Raw genomic sequence first — 20694 nt, forward strand, 5'->3', positions numbered from 1 at the left:
TCTTCCCCATAAAAACACAGTTGGTAGAGCTTTAAGTACCAGAATGAAGTTAAATACCCCACGCAGAATCTCTCCGTCCGCACCGACGCTCGCTTATTCAACTACTTCAAACTGAGTCATTCCGTCGTGGGTGGGTGTTTTCTTCCAATACATTGGCATCTGGAGTTAATAGTATGCCGTTCGTTTTTGCTATCTGTCTGCTGCGTTAATCCATTATCCAGCTGAAGTTCATCCACGAGTTCGAGTGGATGCGTGTGCACCGCCCAGCCAACCGGTTTCGGTAAACTCGCCTTTTACGCACGCATTCAGACGGTTGATGCTGGAGGAGTTGGGGGTGGGAAGCTTATTGCTCACAGCTGTGTGTGTGTGTGTGTGGGGGGGGGGGGGGGGGGTGTACAAGGTTTACTTTACATAGACCCTTCAGTATGCTACATAGCAGGACATGAAGTGGACTATACTCACGTATCTGAATACCACATATTAAAGAGAAATACGCGACCAATGTGTTGAGAAACTATTTCACTTGTTCCTACAACTTGTTCTTTTTTAGGCTTGTTTTGCCATTTTTTTTAACTCTGGAAACAAGTCATTATCTCATCCCGCTGGCATAGGATTTCATTAAAATACTATTTTAAGACTGGAGTGAATGACTGGCCGATGTGGAATGCTGTGTAATGGTAGGATGTCAGTGACTCGTGAGTCAGAAGGCTTTCAAACATGTTTGTCACGAGCTTTTAAGTTGTGACTACAGTCCGTGTGTGCCTTCTGTAAATAAACACAAACTCATTCCAAATACTTGATACAAAGAAAGTGATTTAATCTGTGCAGCACTGTTTCCAAGAGCACGGCCAACAAACAGCGTAGCTTTACAAACTCCTCTCAGTGGTTTATCTTCAACCCAAATACAATTCCAAGGGCAAAAGCAACTGATAAGCAGGTTTCCAATGGTCACTGCAGGTCAGTTAGCAGGTGTTTGTGGTGAGCAGGCTGGGAAACAGTAACATTACATCAAAGAGCTCAAAGCAACTCAAACATTCTGGTAATCTCTCTTCACGGTGCGGTTACATGTACATTCTGCCTCATAGACATGCAGAGACCTAAGACACTGCAGACAGCTTGAGACCAACTTTGACTTAGGTCAGAGAGCACATTTCTGAAGAGTGCAATTCCAGACCATAATCATCTGCTCCACCTATTATATATTATATTTATTGAACGCAAATGCATCACAAAGTCGTTACTAAAGTCATTTTTGTTGAAGAAAACCAACAATATTGGAATGACTCACTCAAAGACAACAATGCAGTTAATATGGAACAGTTAAAAAGCTGTGCTAAAATGCTGAAAACATCAACAAAAGCTACTCTAAACTTTGATGAACATTTATAGGAATGGTCGCATTGCCAGACTGGCTCCACTCCAGTTCCCATCTACTGAGTAGAACATAACACACATAAGAACATCTCATTTACAGTGTCATGTAAGCCATGTTTGACTGAAAAGTCAGACAAAAATAGCAAAACAAAACAATTGACACTGAAAGCAGGTTGATATGGAATGTTATTCCAGAAGCTGTACAAAGACAATAAATCATTAGAAAAAACAACGACATTTGAAGCATACCCATAGAAATCAAGCAAATATCAGTGACTACGTCATCTGTGCATGGACATGCCCGTCAGTAGTGCTGGCACTGTTAAGACGCGTAGACGGTCAGTTAAAACACACTGGGACACATTTGGAGCTGCCTTTCAGACAAAAATAAGATGACAAAGACAATTTGAATCAATAAAGCGGCCTGTAAATCAGATGAGCATGAAGCGCCATCGTCATACATACAGATCTAAGTTACAGCGCTTCATCGTGCTCAGAGATCGGGGTCGACACTGATTCACATGAAAGCACTTAAGCAAGAAGGACTTACGAAAACAACAACAAATCACAGATGTAGCACATTAGCTGATAGAAATATTAAAGACACAGGTGTAAACAGTAAATAAGGCTGAAAAATATCTCTAGAAAAGAAGCAATAAAAATATTCCTTGGTCTTGCTCCCTGGGATTCTCTGTTAAATGTTTTCGTTAGGAACATCTGCTTTGCATTTTAAGAGAAAAGGTAGAAAACATATCTATACATATACATCCTTTGGTAAGGGAAAGAACCCAGTACTCTACTCCATTCAAGTAAAAGTGATTAGAAAAAAGCCATCAGATATGGAGTACATATGCTAATGTTACTCCTGTGAAATAATGTATCTCTATTTGAGGTTTGGGATGCTACCCACCTTTGGGATAAATAATATTTACATATATCATTGTTGTCCTGTGTTCATCATAGCCGGCGCTGTGATCTGATTTTCCAAGTGCACGAGTAGGAACTCATGGCAAAAATAGTCTACTTCACTCTAGGTTGTTTGAACTACAAAGAAAATCCAAGTTGTTATTATTGCACACATAAGACCCACATTCAATGTGCACACAGGAACGGGACTTGATGTGAAACAGATGCAGTCACAATAAATTAGGACAAACTGAAGGGACATTCAGAAAGATGTGGGTCCGCTGCACAGACGGCACACAGGCTACAGAGCAGGGCTGCTGTGCACATTTCAGAAGGTCTGGTCCACGGGAGACTGATGGAAAGAGATATGGTGAAGTGGACAAGAGAGACTGGCTCAGAGGAGAATGAAGGACATCAGACAAGAAAATGTGTGTGTGTGTGTCTGTGTGTGGGGGGGGGATGTTGCTCAGTCTTGAAGCACGCTCTCCTCGGCCATCCACCCAAGCGAGGGAAGAGGCTGTTCACGTCTGGAGTATTTGAGCTGCAGCAGGTCGCCCACTTCGTTTGTGGCCTCCAACGCCTGGCAAAAGAAGAGGAGGAACGCCATTAGTCTCAATCCAAAAACTATTTATGTCAATCACAATTTAAAGACAGGCAGACAGACGGTCAAGATGACTTCAAAGAGTTGCATTTGTAGCTGCTAAATGAAGTGATGAGCCTTAATCACACTTGGATTTTTCACTAAACATGTCAGAGTGTTAAAGACGAAGGGGCTCTAAAAGCTAAATTGAACAGAAACTCCTGCACGTCTCTCCACAAGAGGCTGCATCAGCATTGCAACACTGCAGGGCACCTGGAAACAATTTACCTTCCTCCTGATTCCATGCTCTGAGAAATAGCGAGGGCTGACTGTTCCAAAGACGGAAAAAGCGGCTCCTCAAAGTGCTCTACAAAGGCAGGCTGATGCCCTTTAGATGGACTATTACACACAGTGCTGACATGCTCCTCAGTAAGATGAATGAAGTGTCTTTGGAGAGACAGAGCAGCTCAAATAAAAGTCTCCGTCTGAGCCACGCTGCAATACTTGGAGGCAGCTTGGCCTTCGAAGTTCCTTTATAATAAAGGACATATTGGAGACTAAATTATTCAACAGGCACACTCTCACTTTAAATATGTAGACAGACACACTCGTACATAGAAAAGTGTCAGTCAGGCAGGTAGGTAGACCACCCATGCATTTAAAGAAACCTAGATCATGTTGAGGATAAGATTAAGTCTGGCAAAGGCAGTTGTGTGTTGGAAGTGGCAGCATTCAATGAAAACAGAGCCCAGATTGTCCAATAAAGTAGTTTTAATCATCTTCCAATCAAGAAAGAGGTGATCATCTTACTGATGCATATAAGGGATGACAGTGGAGCTAATGCAAATATCCTTAGAGACATTTTCCAGTTTGTGCCGATGTGCTAATGACCATTTAAAATTATTGTAATGCCGCTTTTGAAGTTGTTTTGTGGAAACTTTCTAAACCATTTTAGAGTAAAGACGGGCCTTTTATGGCAAGACATCTGAGAGAGGTGAAAAAAATGTAAGAGACCCGCTGATTAATATGTCACCCATCATCAGCCAGTCCCTTGTAGTGATACAGTCTTCCATGTAGTGTTTTGGACATTGTTGGATGACTTACTGTGTCAAGCATCTCTCTGGTATGGGCAGCTGACACGCAGAAGCGAGCCCTCGACTCGATGATGGGGGTTGCTGGGAAGCCGACAACCACTGTGCCAATGTTTCTCTTCAACATCTCCCGACCAAATGCCCTTAAAAGCAACGGCAACATTAGGCAAAGCAAAATGTAACTGATGATGTGATTCACTTTGCTGAATGTGAGAAACTCCACACACTCAGAGTCTATCTGGAAAAGGGACAATGGTGAGAAAAGTCATTTTCAAATGAGAGCATGGGCCTTAATGTCTTTTCAAGATCATTTGGGAGATTAGCCATCCTAATTATCCTTGATGTTTAAAGCATCGAAAATATATGAAATAACATTAAATGTAGGAGAATATCATACCCAATTTTGGCAGGCATATAGAGCATCATGGGTATTACAGGCGAGTCATCGTTGCCGTAGATGATGAAGCCCATTTCGCGGAGTTTCCTGCGGAAGTAGGTGGTGTTCTCTGAGAGCTGTCTGAGGCGATCAGCACCTGGACAGAGACAAACAGAAGGATATTCAAGAATGTGGGCAGACATCTCTTATCAAGCTGATTTCTGCTACGCTGATGGACAGAAGTGAAATTACTATGGTAGGTTAACTTACATGTATTAGGTCTTCAGGTGGAAAGCCTGCCTTACTTTACTCTAGCTGTAGCTTAACACCATGAATGAAGACTATATTTACAACTGCTGAGAACAAGCTGATTAAAACTGTTGTTCTGTTGCAACCTTGGTGGCAAGTATCTACAGGTTTCCCTCACTTGTTAAGACTGCCAGCACAAATACGTCTTTGGGAATATCCAGATTGATTTTGAAAAGTCTGGAAAGCAACAAAACACATGACATCAACCAATGATTACCCTTCTAATTTATCACCAGACATCATCAGGTAAGGGGTTGGACATCCCTTTACCGAGCCATTTCAGGTGTTGGGGTTTTTCCGGAGGAGTCTTTAAATTGTGAAGACGTTGAGGTTTACAGCTGTGCTACGTAGTCTTGCTTTGCTGCGCACCCACACACCTCGGTATGTATCGTGTGTATGTGTGAAACCATGCCCACAATCTTAAAACACAAAGGTCATTCAAAACAAAGAAATCGTATTAATTGCAAAGAGTGCGGTGAAAGCATAGCTGGGAACAGTGCATACTGTAGAATGCACACATGTTCTGCACCGCAGCGTAGCAGCATGGCTGTTTGGAGGGTGAAACGAAATCAGACACACACACGTCTAACTGTATTTACTGGTAAAGAACTGCCAGTTGGCGATAGATCTTAGCCTTTATCTCCTGGCTGGGAATGAAACAGTTCCAAGATGAACAAGCACAGCGAGTATGAAGCAGTGAATACAAAAGCTGGCAAAACTGATGCCAGTTGAATGCTGCAGTAACTACCCTCAGCCAGCCCTTTGTTTGTTTGGTTTGCAGGAATGAATTTAGTCTGAAACTTAAGCTGATACTGACATCATGTGGTCATTGATGGAACTGTGCAACTGAAATGTCAAATCAGACTGACCAAACAAGAGCGGTTCAGAAATCTTGGACATTTCAGAATTGCTGCAACCGCAAGAAAAAAAATTGGCAAAAAAGGTGCTAGCTTCATTTTGGCATGCTGAGCTAAGGCTGTGACTCAGTGGAGAGCAGGGCCGTCCTTCAATCAGAGGGTCGGCGGTTCGATCCCCGGCTCCGCTAGGCGCATGTCGAAGTGTCCTTGAGCAAGACACTTAACCCCAAATTGCTCCCGTAGCTGTGCCTATAGTGTGATAGAATCTGAATTGTAAGTCGCTTTGGATAAAAGCGTCTGCTAAATAACTGTAATGTAATGTGAATATCAAATTGACATTCCTACTAGCTCTGTGTCTTTCCCACCCAAAGGCTCCTGCATATCTTCTGTAATGTACTCAATGTAAAAGAGGATGCCCCTCTATCTTCGGACCGGATAGTGATTAAGCTGCCTTTAGTGCACTCTCTTCTCATTACACAATGCTGCTGCCAATACAGAGAAGCCCTTTTGATTAGTATCATTTCCTGGCACCTACCCAGTGTGGTCCCGCCCACTCCCATGATGATCTTCATAGAGGTGATTATCTGCTGGGCCACAGGAGGGGAAATGGAGGTAGCGTACAGGGAGCTGTGAGAGTGGCACCGCAGGTAGGCGATCAGCTCCTGACAGAGAAATCACATTTAAGTCACTTTTATTTAATAATGGGAACGCAACACATTTGGTTTGGTTAGTGCGCCAACACAGAAGACCGTTACAAGATACAGGAACAAATTGTAAATAGAGACCGTTGCTCCAACGTAGCAGTACTGACAACAATACTTTAGCTTTAGACAATGAAATCCAAGCAATGCAAAGTTTGTTACCAAAGCCAATGAATAGTGATGGTGAGACTATGTTTTTAATGCAGGTCAAGACAGAATCATTGACAAAATACTATCATTATTACATTCTGATGCAGGAAATAATGTAATGGATTACATAAGCAGCTTTAGAATAGAAATATTGAGGGTTAATGAAAGAATATTGAAATGAATGCAGCATCAGATGGGCATGATGACTACATAGAGTATTTCACACTGTAAAAGATGAGTGTTCCGTTTTAAAGTCCATTGTTTATCTTTACGCGTACGCTGGCTCTGTATTTGTATGTTTCTTCACCTCGGCCAACTGAAGCAGCATTGTTTGCAGCTCTACTTTCACTGAAAATAAAAGCTTACACTGAATTAATTCCTTTTCAGTAGAAAGGAAAGCTACATTTCCCATTACTGGTAAACGGTAACACCAAAACTGCGTGCTGGGCCTCAGAAGTTGTGAAATTGCTACAGTCCCTAAAGAGGATGAGTAAGTGTTCCAGCTACAGCAGTCAGTAGGCTTTATATTCCACCGTCTGACCTCACAGCCTTACTTTTATCTGTGCAAGAGAGCACCAACCTTTTTGCCTCCAATGTATCCTCCAGCAGCACCGAAGCTCTTGGTAAATGTTCCCATCATGATGTCGACATCTTTGGGATCCAGGCCGAAGTAGTCCACCACTCCTCTGCCGTTAGGCCCCAGAGCCCCAATACTGTGGGCCTCATCCAGGTACAGATACGCCTTGTAGCGCTTCTTCAGAGCAACCACCTCTGGTAGACGCACGATAGACCCCTCCATACTTCAAGGAAATAATGAAACTAATGAACACATTTCAGAGTGGTCCTACAACTCATCTAGAGTGCTGACACACTTAGAACTAATACACAAACAGTGCATTTGAATCAATATTCTGCCCAAAGCTCCTGGATGGAGAATACACAATCTAATCCAGAAAGCTGCTGTGTCATTGAGCGAGCGTGTGAACACATGATCCTGTAGACAACGGCTTCACTTATGAATATGTGCAGGTGCAGGTGTAGAAGCTTTTGCTTTGGACATCCCAGTGGAAATGAAACTTCATTAACTTTGCATTAGTACAGTGCATTGAGTAAGTTTCTCTGAGAACTCTATTGATCAACAGGATTGATTGCATTTATGGTAAGTACACTGCAAAGAACATGCTATGCTTAAAGAGCCTTTCAGACATTATGGCGTCACTGTAAAGCTATGGACTTACTCAGCCTGTCTGAAACATGCAACACTCCCACTACTGGCATCACATCAAACACACCAATGGCAATGTCACGGAAGGATAACGCAAAATACTACTCATTACTTTTTGTATTAAAGTGTTTTCATGCTTACAAGTGCTCACAAATAAGTTGACACATGCACTCCCAGTCAAGCTAAAGAAATATGAATAAGTCCTCACCCAGACAAGCGTGGGTGTCAAGTAATTGGCAGTAAACAATGTGATACAGCAGTGGTATAAAAACACGGTGAAATAACAATTAAGGCAGAAATAACACTTAGCTAAGTTAACTTCATTTTCTAGTCCAACGAAGCACATGTGTTTTTGTGTGTAGAAGTGCACCGTGTGTGTGTGTGTGTGTGTGTGAGAGAGTGTGTGTGTGTACCTGTATATGCCCTCCACCACAATGAGAATTTTCTTCCAGGGTCGGTGGGTTCTCGGCTGCCCGTGAGCGATAGCATCTCTCAGCAGCTTCTCCAGGCTCTGCATGTCTACAGTACAAAGCAAATAAGGAAGCATTGTATTCCCCTAAAGTCATATGAGAGCTTGTTTGAATTAATGGATGAGTGTCAATCCTTTATGACAGCAGCCCTTCGAAGCATTGACAGCGTTTGCTTAGCAGTCAACCCGTTTCCTGTTGTTCAGGGGGAGCTTGGATAACAGTAAGTCAGGATCTCTGTGTGTATTCGTCCTGACACTCCCACCACAAAAACATTGAAATACATTTGAAATCACACCATACCTACCAATGTGTGATTCAATATCGTACATCACAGCACAAAGTGGTAGTTAAGTTATGTAGAACTGTAGGAATACAGGACGAGAACAGGAGTGAAGTAACTTGCTGGAACTCACACCCATGTTAAATGTATTTGCTCTCCTGTTCAGTACAGCAGATTAGAGCTAAATCCTGTCTCATAGTGTTGAAAGAGACTCTGTTGCCACTTTAACCCTGTGTGCAGTGTTACTGCAGACACTGGGTGTACTCTAATTCACCAGTCTATCCAACTGCTCTTGAGTAATGAGCTCATTATTAGAGGTTACCCACTGTTGTGTTTGAAGACCCGAATTGTGGCGCCAGACAAGCGGGCACCCAGCACCAGAGAGGCGTGATTCAGCTCGTCACTCAGAATAAGACAACCCTGAGAACAAGAAGAAAAGACACTCTTTTAAAACTACTTCTGATGATCTAAGGTTATACAAAATGACAGCAGAAAAGCCAAACATTATTCAGTCAGAAATAGTCAAGTTCAACCGTCTTTTAAGCTTTGCTTGCATAATTGTAGTACCCCAGGATTTCACATGTAAGAGGGTTCAGTGTTGAGCAGTGTCTTTCTAGTCCAGACCCGAGGTCTGTGGAACACCGCCGCAGTGGGACCAGTGATCCGCGCTTGTTGGGGCCACGCTGTTCACAGTCACCTTTACTACTCTGTGATGAAGTACACATGGTGCCATGAATAGATGTACTAACATAAGAGGGTCCCTAAATGGTTTCTGCCCTCGGAAAAGTAGGAAAAAGTCATATGCGGTTCTTTTTTGTTTGGCAAATATTACCTAATCATTCTTTTTGATCATTCTAAATGATGATCCCATTTCAACATAAAATGGACCCATAACCCAAAAAGTATGTAGACTTTTACCAACAATGAATGAAGACTCATGTTATGATCTTTGTAGAAGCTTCTCGTATAGTTTGATATCCACATGCACTGATCATAAAATATTTGATTCATTATGTCATAAATACAGCTGACACCTTATCCACGTCCTAAAGTCAACACACCGCAACAATCAGACAGGTCAGTGAATAAATGGCCTTGTTACACAACACAGAACTAGCCCAGGACACAAGGATGGGAGGTATCAGTGAGGGAGTGAAGTATTCAGGAATCCTGGTCACAAGTGCAGTAAGAGCCAGTATGAAATGGCGCTAATCTATTAAAGACCGGAGTATTGATAAGATCCAATGTTGTTGGTTATCAATACTTTTTAATGTTTGGTTGGACACCCCAACCCACCCTCAACCGGTAAGTGGGTGAGTGTGAGAGACTGTGAGGGCTTGAGATGGTGTAAATAGGAACGGGACAGCACTTTGCTGCAACATTTCACGTTACTTTGACAACGTCCACAAATATGATGTATAATTGTGTGTATTTATTTCATACTTTCTACTCCCTGATTCGAGCGTCTTCAGGCTCTTTCCTCAGAAGATGAGAGGTAACCTCAGATAATATATTTACTCATTTTTGTCAAAACGGCTTCAATGACAAAATCAAATATTTGATGGATAAATAAATAAATATCTTCTGATTTCAAGTTAATTTTTTGTTCCATCTTTAACCCTTAATGTTTCTGTGTACATTTAATATTCCAGGCTGAACACACGTGAGCCGTCCTCTTTGTTTACCTTCTTTTATTTTACATCTCCATGCGTCCACTGGTTACCCCGTGTTTACCGTCACATTGCAATGATTTGTGGGTAATTCCCTTAGGCAAAGTCAGCAGCCTATGCTGACTTACGGTAAGGGTTCATAAAGGGCTCAAACTGTCTGCAAGAGACTCAAACACTCGATGATTTGACAGTGGGACAGCCCTGAACCCTCACGGACTTTGCGGGAGTGCGCCTCAAAGTCCTCGAGTCCGTGAGAGTGGAGACTGCGATTGGGCCATGCGTTATAGTGACCATTCTTGCTGCTCGCACAACATTGTTATATTTAAAATATATAAGATTGTCAATAAAGAACCAACCCCATAAGGAGTATCAATAAGAGTAGCAGTATGGATAACACCCTAACAATAACCATCCCTAGCAGTGACTCAGATACTTACTGTAAACCTCTCTCACTGTCCGGTTTGTTTTTACTCTTTTTTTTTTGTCAGGAAATGTGTCCTTTGACTCATGAGGTACACGCCTGTCAGCTCAGATATCTACTTCCTGTTGAAGCGAAATTGACTGGGGAAGAAGAGGGCAAGTAAGGACGCAAGTAAAGACTGGCATGTGTGATTTGTCGGAATGAGAACAACAGGGGATGGGAAGTGTCCAATGCCAATCCCCAACCCCTGCACTCCCGATGTTTTGAAAGCTTTGGCCGGATGCTGGTGTGTTGTGGAACAGTCTGAACTCTTTAACTTGGCCGTACATCTGGAAATGTAGCTTGTTTTCACATTACACAGGAAACAGTGTTTTTCCATAACAGTAAAACTGTTAATGGCACTTGCATACAATTACAGTATGGATACAGGGCACAATGGGACTAAACAGACACAGAACACTAAGTTAAAAAGTAATCAACTCAAGAGGAACAGGATGTTCTGGGGACATCAAAATAAAAGGAAGTGAATGAAATGCCATACCTTCCCGGTGAGAGCAGGAATGTTCATGGAGTTGGTTGCAAAGCCCATTCCAAAAGTCAGGGATGACTCAACACCCAGGAACCTGGCAGCCAACTGCTCCAGCTCCTCGTGGATGTCCAGATTCCCTAGAAACGACATCATCTCAGTTTAACTACAACTTCACTTGCAGAGCTGCAGTAAGGGACAAATGATTGAGTGGCCCCTTATACCTGACAAACAAACAGTGAGGTCAGTCCACTTTTTCCCCCTCTAGTAGCGGAGCTGTTTTTCTAGGAGACGGTTCCTGCTTTGTTTATCTCATGCACAAGGACACGCATGCATTGCCATACACAGTCCTACATGTGGTGTCACACTGTTCTACTCAGCAGGCCAAGGTGTGGTGCAATGTACCAGTTAGGGTAAGGAAAGAAATACTGCAAGCTAGGATGTAAACAAAGCTGAATACACCACGGAACTTTTGCTTAAGACGACTGTGACGAAGGACGACCTCAGACGGGTTTCGGAGAAGCAGCGGAGCAGGAAGGTTTGCGCACTACACCCGTTGCGGGCGTAGTGCGCAAACTTATGAAGGCAGCAAACTTATGTGCTGAACTGAACTCACAATGCTTCACTATATTTCAAACTCAACCTTTCCTTCAAAACCATTGAAGCCTGCTGCCTCTGTTATATGCAGAAAGAGCAACGGACAAAAGAGGGAACAGCTGTTCACCAGCTGAGGTCCATCTGATCTTGAATTCACTCAATTTTATGATAAAAGCACTCTTAGACGATGATACATCATTTTCCTCACCCATCTCACAGCGAGAGCTTGCCACTCCAACGCCATACTTTTCTGTGACCTCAATGGCAGCATCGGCACAAGCCCCGGTATTCTCAGCAAAGCCCAGGTAGTTGTATGAGCCCATGTTGATGACGCCCTTCACCACTCTGCCCGTCTGCCTGAGAGAGACAGATATGGTAGCAGACTAGCTAAATACAGAGAATTATCTTCAACATGTGCGCCTGCCTGCCTGGCAACAATTTCCCGATCAATGTTATCCTGTATTATCACAGTGCATGATAACTGGCAGTTACAGTCGTTTATTGTTTCGAGGGTATTCAGCTAGTATAGTTCCTATTATTCTGTACATACCAATGAGAGAAAATGGAAAATATGACACAGTCTTCGCTGTTATCAAAGCAGCTTGAGTATATTACTATATTTTTTCTAACATCACATAAGTGAAGCAGTTCTTGTAAAACAGTGACTTAAGACGTAACAGGAAATACAAAGTGTAATGAATTATACGCCACATATTTCTATTTTGTGCTGTATTGATAGACTGTATCATGCTACCTGTTATTTGTAGAGGACTGTGTGTTTAGGGCTTCAGCTCACTGTCATGTGACAGATACTAGAGCCTTCAACAGAACTATCTGAAGCATAGCTTATATCACATTTATCATCAGAAACAAGAGGTCAGTGACTTTAAGTGCAAATCAGGGAACTTCCTGCTGAACAAAGGACCAGTGGCTCAGAAACACACCTCTGAGGGAGTAATGACCGACATGGAAACGCCTTGATTGTAAATCAACAGACACAGAACAACAAATACTCGTAACCAACCACAATGCAGCAACTTACTCAAAGGTCCAATTGTAGTCGTGAGAAACACACTCCGCCAGGTCCATCTTAGCACCAGGGACACTACAGACGGGTCTGGTCCAGTTGTCTCGAATTCTCATGTACAAGTTCCTGGTGTAAAAGTTCTCAAAGTCCTGATAGAGGGGGACGAAATCCTGCATGGGGACATGGAAAAGGGTGGGGAGTTCCTAATAGCATGTCTCAGCAGTTCTTTGTATTCCAAAGGAGATATATTTGTTCTGGAGCAGCCGAGGGCAACAGTCAATGATTACTGTTGAACCAGATAGAATAGGTGTGACAGAGAGTGAAAGACTTGCAACACTGACAGCTGATGTAGTGGGAGGTGATTTGTACCACAGTTCTTTTCTAGGATTAAATATCTGAAAATCGATATATGAAACCTTTAATGCAGTGCTGTAAAGAAAGCAAAGCTCTATCTTGCAACTTGTGCTTCCAAAATAAAATAGGAAAAACTTGGAATGGTTGGTCTCACTAAACTTCCTTACCTTCTGCTCCTCTTTCTCCCGAGCCACGTGGCACTTCTCGATGCTCCAGTGGCGAAGGAAGTCTCGGAGGTAGCCGAAGATGGTGAGGATGCCATAGCCCATGTAGGTGAGCACGGCCACCAGTAGAGGAGTCTCCTCAAATGACTCCGCAAAGGGCTTCTCGTACAGGCTGGAGTTGTGTGTGACATGTTGGTCCTGGGGGACAAAAAAGAAAAATAATTTGTAATAACAAGTCAGTTATAAAAATGAAATTTAAAAAATAGTTAAACCAAACACCTTTTTTCACAAACAAATCTAAGGCACAGATCAAGAAGTAACAACGTTAACAAACTCATACCACTTCACGTTGGGGGGAAAAACATTCCAGCCGGTAGTTTCTCCTTTAAAAAGGTAATGGTTGATCCACGCTTTAAGTCTGGTTACACATTACATCTGCCCCAGGAGGCAGCCCAATAGATTGTGATAGAAAGCAGAGCGCAGCAATCCAGAAGAAGCTGGGCACACACTAGACAGCAGGGCTGATTTGTTCAAATCTGTCTTTTCTTGGAAAGAGTTTGAAACCTAATAAAGGCAACAATAAGCACATTAATTCATTGACCAGTGAGCAGTGAAATGGCCATCAACCCAGGGTTCTAATTCACCGACTTTTATGAATAGCAATATTGATAGTCAAACAGGTCCCTTTCTCTAGAGTTAAAAAAAGCATCCTTGAAAGAGCAGCACCTCAGAAGCCATGGTTTGTGAACACAGAAACACATTCACATCCAGGTACATCGTTCAAAGAGTCTGTTGCCAACCACAGCAGCTAAATACAGCTTGATTGACGTCATCTTTGCTTAATCTTTTATACCTGTGGACAAACAGGGACTGAGAACAGGCAGGCCTGTGCAGTACAGGCCTGTGCAGTTTGTTTAAAGCTGGACAGCCACTGTCTCCCGGAAGAGCATCCAACCAACGAGCTCTGTGGAAATGCTCTTAAATAAGATTGCTCTGCAATTCAAGACATGGTGATCTGATCGTATTGCAGACAATAACACATGGGGTCTGTTTTTTTAAAATAAGGGAGAGGAGTGAGATCATTTATCCTAGCTAGCTCATAAAAATCCTGCTTCTAACCATTTTCCTATTTTGTCAATATGGGGATTATAGCTAGTTCGATAAGGAGAGATCTATTTTCCAGCGGACATTTATTACCGGTCTGTGACTGAGACTCAGCCATACCGTGAAATGGTCGGAGCACTGTACTTGTCAAAATGAGCTAACAGACAGAGACCAGTCCCTTTGATCAGCTGACACAAGAGACACTCCCTGGTTCCTCCTGTAAACATAAGTCTATGTGCATCTAACTCCAATTTCAGTTGCCTTATCAAGAACCAGCAGAGCTCATGTCACAGCAGGATGATGTGATGTCACCTTTTCAGGGTTGATAGCAATCCTAAGCATTACTAACCTTCAAGTGACTCAATTGCCTTAACTTAAGTAAGTTCAGTACTTTCTTATTTCAACTGGTAATTTCCCACAAATATCTGATAGTATTATCAGTAGTGATATGACCTGCTGCTCTGGATTAACTTTTGGCAAAATGGATTATTGTATGCATAAGGATGCGATTGGTTTGACAGTCAAAGCATCTGGACCTAATTGTGTAAATCCACTTTATGCTGACATAGGCAGCCTTCTCTGGAATCTGATGTTCTCTCATGAGAGAGATGCATGTCTTGCACAGTCTGTGTGCATTTTAGATGTATCTTCTGTGTTGAACCTAAACAACTGAAAAAACCAGTGCGTGCCATGTGTGTGGGTACCCCACCTCCACCACTACACCCACACACACACACAGTGTTTTCATTCACGCGCCACACCCTTCATAGCCTGGAGCCATTCCTCTACCGCTCAAGTGTCATGTGGAAGCAGGCCTGCTCTGACGAGACAGACCGCTCTCTGGTAATGCCTGGTGGTATTCACACGGTGTGAACCAGTGTAAACAGAGACGGGGCTACACAACAGAGTGTACAGTTACTAAACAGTCCCACCAGTCCTCCTGATCAGGTAGAAGTTTGAAATGCTTTCATTACACATACTACTGGTTAAAAGCTACATTTGTAACCAGAAAATAACCCACAATGTTAACAATGTTCAGTTTTTAGATGCATTTTTAAAAATAAGAAATGTTACAAAATTCCCGGGGGCAATTGGTAACAGCTAACGTTAGCTTGAAATGTGTCTCATTGGGACACACTGCTAGGCTAGGACATAATGCTAGGCTAGGCCGTTATATAAACTAAATAAGATAAACTGATTAGCTCCATTAGTTAATTTTACAGTTTACTTGTGAGGCTGCCGTCATGTTGCTGCTCACTTTCCGTATGCCTGCAAACGCAACTTACTTCAAAACAAGTAACTAACTGTTATATAAAGCCGCAATATAAACACGGAGAAAACAACCAACAACAGATGAGTTAACGTTATCTTAATTCAAACTATTCCAACACCCACAGTACCGAACCCAACAATGCTTGTTTGTGGTCCTCCCCGGTAGAACAGTTGGCGGTTGGGCCTTACCCTCTCCCTGTGCCGATGATACTTCTGTGGCTGTTGAAACAGGCAGTGGTTCTTCACGAAGCCATTTTTGCTCGATTTTTTACCGTTTGAGGTCCGGTGACAATAATCTCCGTTTAGCAGCTTGTTCGCAGAGCTTTCGGTCATCTTTATGAGCCGTTTGCAACTGAAACTGTCTAGATAGTTTCCCAACTTGTGTAACGTTAATCGTGAAGTCATGTATGAGCTAAAGAAGACAGCTTGAACGCCCACTATGCACTGTGACCGCACGAGCCCGCCGGAAGTCCACGCCCCCGAGTAGTTTCATTAGCCGATGCTGTTTCTCCAGTACAAAGATCGTCTATTTATGTAAAAAGGATTCATAACGCTAACCAAGACTGTAGATAACATTGAGGACATACAATCATGTCCTTTGTATTTAAGCTCCAATGGGGAATTCGAGGGCTTTTCTCAATTAGGGGAGGTTTACATTCTACAAGTCTACATGTTATAAACGCTGTACAGTATTTCTAAAACTCAATATGTAAGTTATACATTTGACTACCTTTATGCTAGGTTCACAAACTCGCCATCAGTTTTTGATGGCAATTGTTGATCATTTAGGGAATAATAAATGAAAGAGCTTATTTTCTGTAGACTGTGTAAAAATAATCTAACAATTAACTGAATCATTAGATATGATCAATCTCAATAATCAATAACATATATAAAAAGCAGAGGTATTTTTTAGTGAGAGTTCAACATTTTCTGGAATTGAGTGATCATGTTTGTGGCACTCCTCCCGCCCGTCCCTTATACACCCGACCACTGCAGAGTCATCAGAGAACTTCTGCAGATGGCATGACCCCGAGTTCTACTGGAAGTCAGTGGTGTACAAGGTGAGCAGGAAGGGAGACAGAACAGTTCCCAGTGGGGCTCCAGTATCACTGACCACCGTATCAGACAGCACACGGCCCAGTCGGACAAACTGTGGTCTGCCTGTGAGGTAGTCAGTGATCCAGGAGACGGTGGACGCGTTAACCCCCACCTCCCACAGCTTCTCACTCAGCAGCACTGGTTGGATGGTGTTGAATGCACTGGAGAAATCAAAGAAAGTGATTCTCACAGAGCCACCGGATCCATCCAGGTGCGACTGAGCTCGTTGCAGCAGGTAGATGATGGCGTCATCCACTCCCACATCGGGCTGGTATGCAAATTGCAGAGGGTCCAGTGAGGATTTCACCTGCGGCCAGCCTCTCCAGCACCTTCATCACATGGGATGTGAGGGCAACTGGTCGGTAGTCATTGAGGCCAGATGGTGTCGTCTTCTTTGGTACAGGAACCAGGCACGACGTCTTCCACAGCACCGGGACTTCCTCCTGCTTCAGGCTCAGGTTGAAGAGGTGTTGAAGGACATTAGATAGCTGGATGGCGCAGGTCTTCAGGACCCTGAGGCTGATGCCATCAAGTCCTGCAGCCTGTCCTTGGTGGAGTCTCTCCAGCTGTCTCCTAACCTGGCCAGTCGTCACAGAGAGGAGGGGGGGGGGGGGGTCATAGTGTCGGTGCATGGAAGAGTCCTTTGATGTAGGGGGGGAGGCAGCCGAGGTGTTCGGGAGGTGTGGTGTGTGGAGGAGACAGATGGGAAAGATGCAAAACAAGGGTCAAGGCTGTCTCCAAGGTGATTCCCACAGGAACAACAAGGAGCGGAAGAACGACAAAACCACACTGGCCAGTTTTCACCCATGTATATCAGGTGGTTAAAAGTCTACTTTGCAATAAAGGAAAATCTCGAACCTCTTTCCAAAAATCTTTTGTGTTTGGCTATGAAATAATTGAGTGGATTATATGACTGTTTTAGCTGGTAATTAACATGTAACAAACAACATGGGACTGATGAGCCTGTGGACCTGGTGTTAAAGTGTAACCTGTGTATCTGAACCCCGTCCAGCGACGTAAACAACACAAGCCTCCATCTCACAGCTCATTAAAATGTCTTAATCCTCTTTTAAACCCACTCAAGAATTCATTACACACTTATCATGAACTGTTTGCATTATGGTCTGTGCTCCTTTTTACTTCATGGTGTACTACGACGCAAAGGGCTGCCAGTACAGATATCGCAGGGGGCGGGGGAGAAGAGCTCTGCTGAGAGAGAGCAGCAATGGGAGTTTCCTGGAGTCATGGCCAGGGTTTTGTGGTGGACGGACATTTTGTACATCCTTTTCTTTTCCTGTTTGGTGAATATGGTCTGGTGAAACGTGTGTCCCAGCGGCCCCTGCTATGTTTGCATGTGTTTCAGATAAGGTGTGACTGTTTGTATACTCCACATGTAAGGCAGCATTACAGTGCCCTTTCCTTCCCCCACTATTGACATGCATTTGTGTGTTGGGTGATTTATTTGTCATGCAGAGATAGTTTACCATGTGTTTATTTCAGGATCCCCATTGTGCCTCTAGTGCAGGGGTTCTTAACCTTTTTGACCTCGGGGCCCAACTTTTCAAGTACAAAGTGTCCCGGGGCCCACTCTGACTATATGCATCAAAAGTGTCAGACAACCTGTAGGTCATACAGAAACAGAGCAGTGGGCCTTTGGAGTCAGTAAAAATTTAAGATTTTTGTCCGCATAAAATAAAAAAGTATCTTTCAGTATAAATAACTGCCGGTGGCTGTATCTGTACAGGTAAAGGACAGTATAGGGCTGTAACTACACTATCAGTGAACAACTGCCTCAAATTTGAAGAAGATTGGACAAAGTATGACCATTCTACAGAGTTTCTTCATGAAGAGATCCAGGCGGAGCTCTAAAAGGATATTTGGAGACCCAAATGGACACATGGTAACCACATGATATTCTGACACACTAAAGGTGTTTCTCCTTTTATATTTTGATATTATATTATTTTCCTTTTATTATTAGCCTTTGCAAATTGCAAAAACTCTGTATATATGGTCGAAGACATGGTGTGTGAGTAGCGGACTTGCTGTGCTTAATGGCTGCGACCGAGCGCACGAACGAAAATGAGAATAGCTCAGTTACGCAAACGTTGGTTGACGGCTTATGGAAGAGGAGGATAAGGTTTGTACTATAAGTACTAGCGTTTTCTGAAGCCACTAGCTCCATGGTAACATCCGCTAGCACGTTGTCGGGTCTGTAATGTGTCTTTTTCCGTCGAAATGCTGCAAGATACGACTTGCAGCGGTTATGGCGACTTTGGACAGTGTGTGTGGGCTCTTTTTGTGGAGAAACCATAAGAAATTAAAGAAAATCGATGATTTCTTTGCAAAGATGAGGATTTTGGGCATGCTGGGATACCAAACACGGACATGTTTTGTGACGTATTTGCGCAAACAAGCCGTAGGAACGGAAGGGGAGGGGATCGAGGATGCCGGTGTTGAACAGGCAAAACCCTTGTCAAATAAATGAGATGATAGAATGTGATGATCACAAAGACATTTACTATCATGTGTATGTAAACCTGCATACACAAGAAGCCCAACAGACTTTCCCACGAGCGTTGGATGTTTCGTCGCTACGTGTGGCTTTATTTTTGAAGGCTTCCGTGCTTCGTTTGATAGCATTAGCTCACATTCCACACACTGAGCCCTCGGCTCTGCCTCGTTGCCTCCGTTCACAAAGCCGTACTTAAGAAAGTCAGGGTTGTACTTGCACACACATTTAGACTTTTGGGGGGTATGGCACCACTGTCGTCTTCATTTTTTCTTTTTAATAACTTATCCATAACTTTCGCTACAGGCTAGCGGCTAGCTGAGTGTCTTCTTCTGCTTATTGCAGCTTGTTAAACAACTGACTGACGCATTACCGCCACCAGGTGGTGGGAAGCTGTATTGTAACTGAGCGTCTCATGGATAACAGTGATATCTCTGGTGTCTTCAATTGATAACCTATGCGGTCCCGCGGCCCTCGCGGCCCACAGGTGCAAAACTGAAAGTTTTTCGCGGCCCTCTAGGTGGCGCTCGCGGCCCAATCATGGGCCGCGGCCCTATGGTTAAGAATCACTGCTCTAGTGCACATCATCTCTACTGTTCCTTCCTCCTACTTTCAGCCTCCTAGATGGCACTGTTGAGCCACACAAAGGTGGAGGAGCCCTGACAGACCCACAATCAGGGGTTATGCTGCTTAAGTGGCGTTGGTGTGCATGTAAGTGTTTCATAGGATGTGACATCTAATGATTAAGACACTGATGATGGCATCTGAAGATTTGATTCTCTAATCAACTGTCAAGCCGTTCCCCTTTGTAAACTCAAGGTTGTAACCTTGAATGTGGCATACTGAAACATTAGTCCGTCCAGCTTTGCCAATGTGCACAAAGGCAGTTCAGGTACAATCCATTCCAAACCTGATAAAGGTGATAAGGATCCAGCTGTAATGGGATCAGAGGCAGGGTGAAAGCAAAGAGGTGGTACACACACTGCAAGGAGCTTGAACAATTATTGGAATTCACTGTGAAAGTCAGACTGGCTTAAAATGAAGAAATGTATATGTTTGATGTGATCACTAAAACCTGCTGGTAATTATTGTGTTTTGGTTCTCAACTGAGCCATATGCAGTGATACCCCAGCATCTAGCATGTAAGAAACAAGAGCAGCTGGACCCAACAGTCTCAAGACATTTCACCATTAATCCTACAGGCTTTGTGAGCTCTGATGCAGTGATGAGGAATTGATGTTATCTCTCAGATAATCTTGATAACATAATTACCCTTGTTTTACAACTACTACATCACATGACCAAGGCCACTGTCCCAAACACCCAACTCAAAGAGCCCCAGTTCGTTTGACAAGGAAATACATTTGGAAGAAGCTGAATTTAGGCACAACAGAAATTGCATCATTTCTGGGGGTCCTTGAGCCAATGTCTGATCTAACAGTGGAAGTGAAATCAATATTAATATTTGCAAAGAAATCAGTCCTTGGTGTATTTGGCCTGTGTATGCATTTGCTCAAAATTGTACTGCCCATTACAAGCATCTGGTTAAGTCCCACTTTCCGAGTAAAGAAGCATATTATCACTGCATAACGTTGGTATGGAAAACAGAGTTAGCAACTATTGCATA

General features: G+C 43.2%; 1 protein-coding gene across 1 annotated transcript; it reads right to left on the minus strand.

Annotated features, from left to right (window-relative positions):
* Positions 1-793: 793 nt before the first annotated feature.
* On the minus strand, positions 794-15884 carry sptlc2b (serine palmitoyltransferase, long chain base subunit 2b). Its single transcript, XM_079290232.1, has 12 exons — positions 15644-15884; positions 13082-13276; positions 12576-12730; positions 11742-11890; positions 10952-11076; positions 8646-8739; positions 7983-8088; positions 6925-7144; positions 6029-6155; positions 4349-4484; positions 3965-4094; positions 794-2860 (listed from the first exon to the last, which is right to left on the minus strand). The coding sequence occupies exons 1-12, from the start codon at positions 15857-15859 to the stop codon at positions 2747-2749; spliced, it is 1767 nt and encodes a 588-aa protein (XP_079146358.1). The 5' UTR covers positions 15860-15884; the 3' UTR covers positions 794-2746.
* Between the last annotated feature and the right edge of the window lie 4810 nt (positions 15885-20694).

Source organism: Melanostigma gelatinosum, assembly GCF_949748355.1.
Source record: "Melanostigma gelatinosum genome assembly, chromosome: 19".
In the NCBI taxonomy this organism is placed as follows: domain Eukaryota; kingdom Metazoa; phylum Chordata; class Actinopteri; order Perciformes; family Zoarcidae; genus Melanostigma; species Melanostigma gelatinosum.

Coding starts and splice junctions, on each gene's coding strand:
- sptlc2b (XM_079290232.1), bottom strand. CDS start 15,859: ATGACTTCACGATTAACGTTACACAAGTTGGGAAACTATCTAGACAGT. Junction 8,740..10,951: donor TTCCTGCTCTCACCGGGAAG/GTATGGCATTTC, acceptor TCTTGTTCTCAG/GGTTGTCTTATTCTGAGTGA. Junction 4,095..4,348: donor TATATGCCTGCCAAAATTGG/GTATGATATTCT, acceptor GTTGCTTTTAAG/GGCATTTGGTCGGGAGATGT.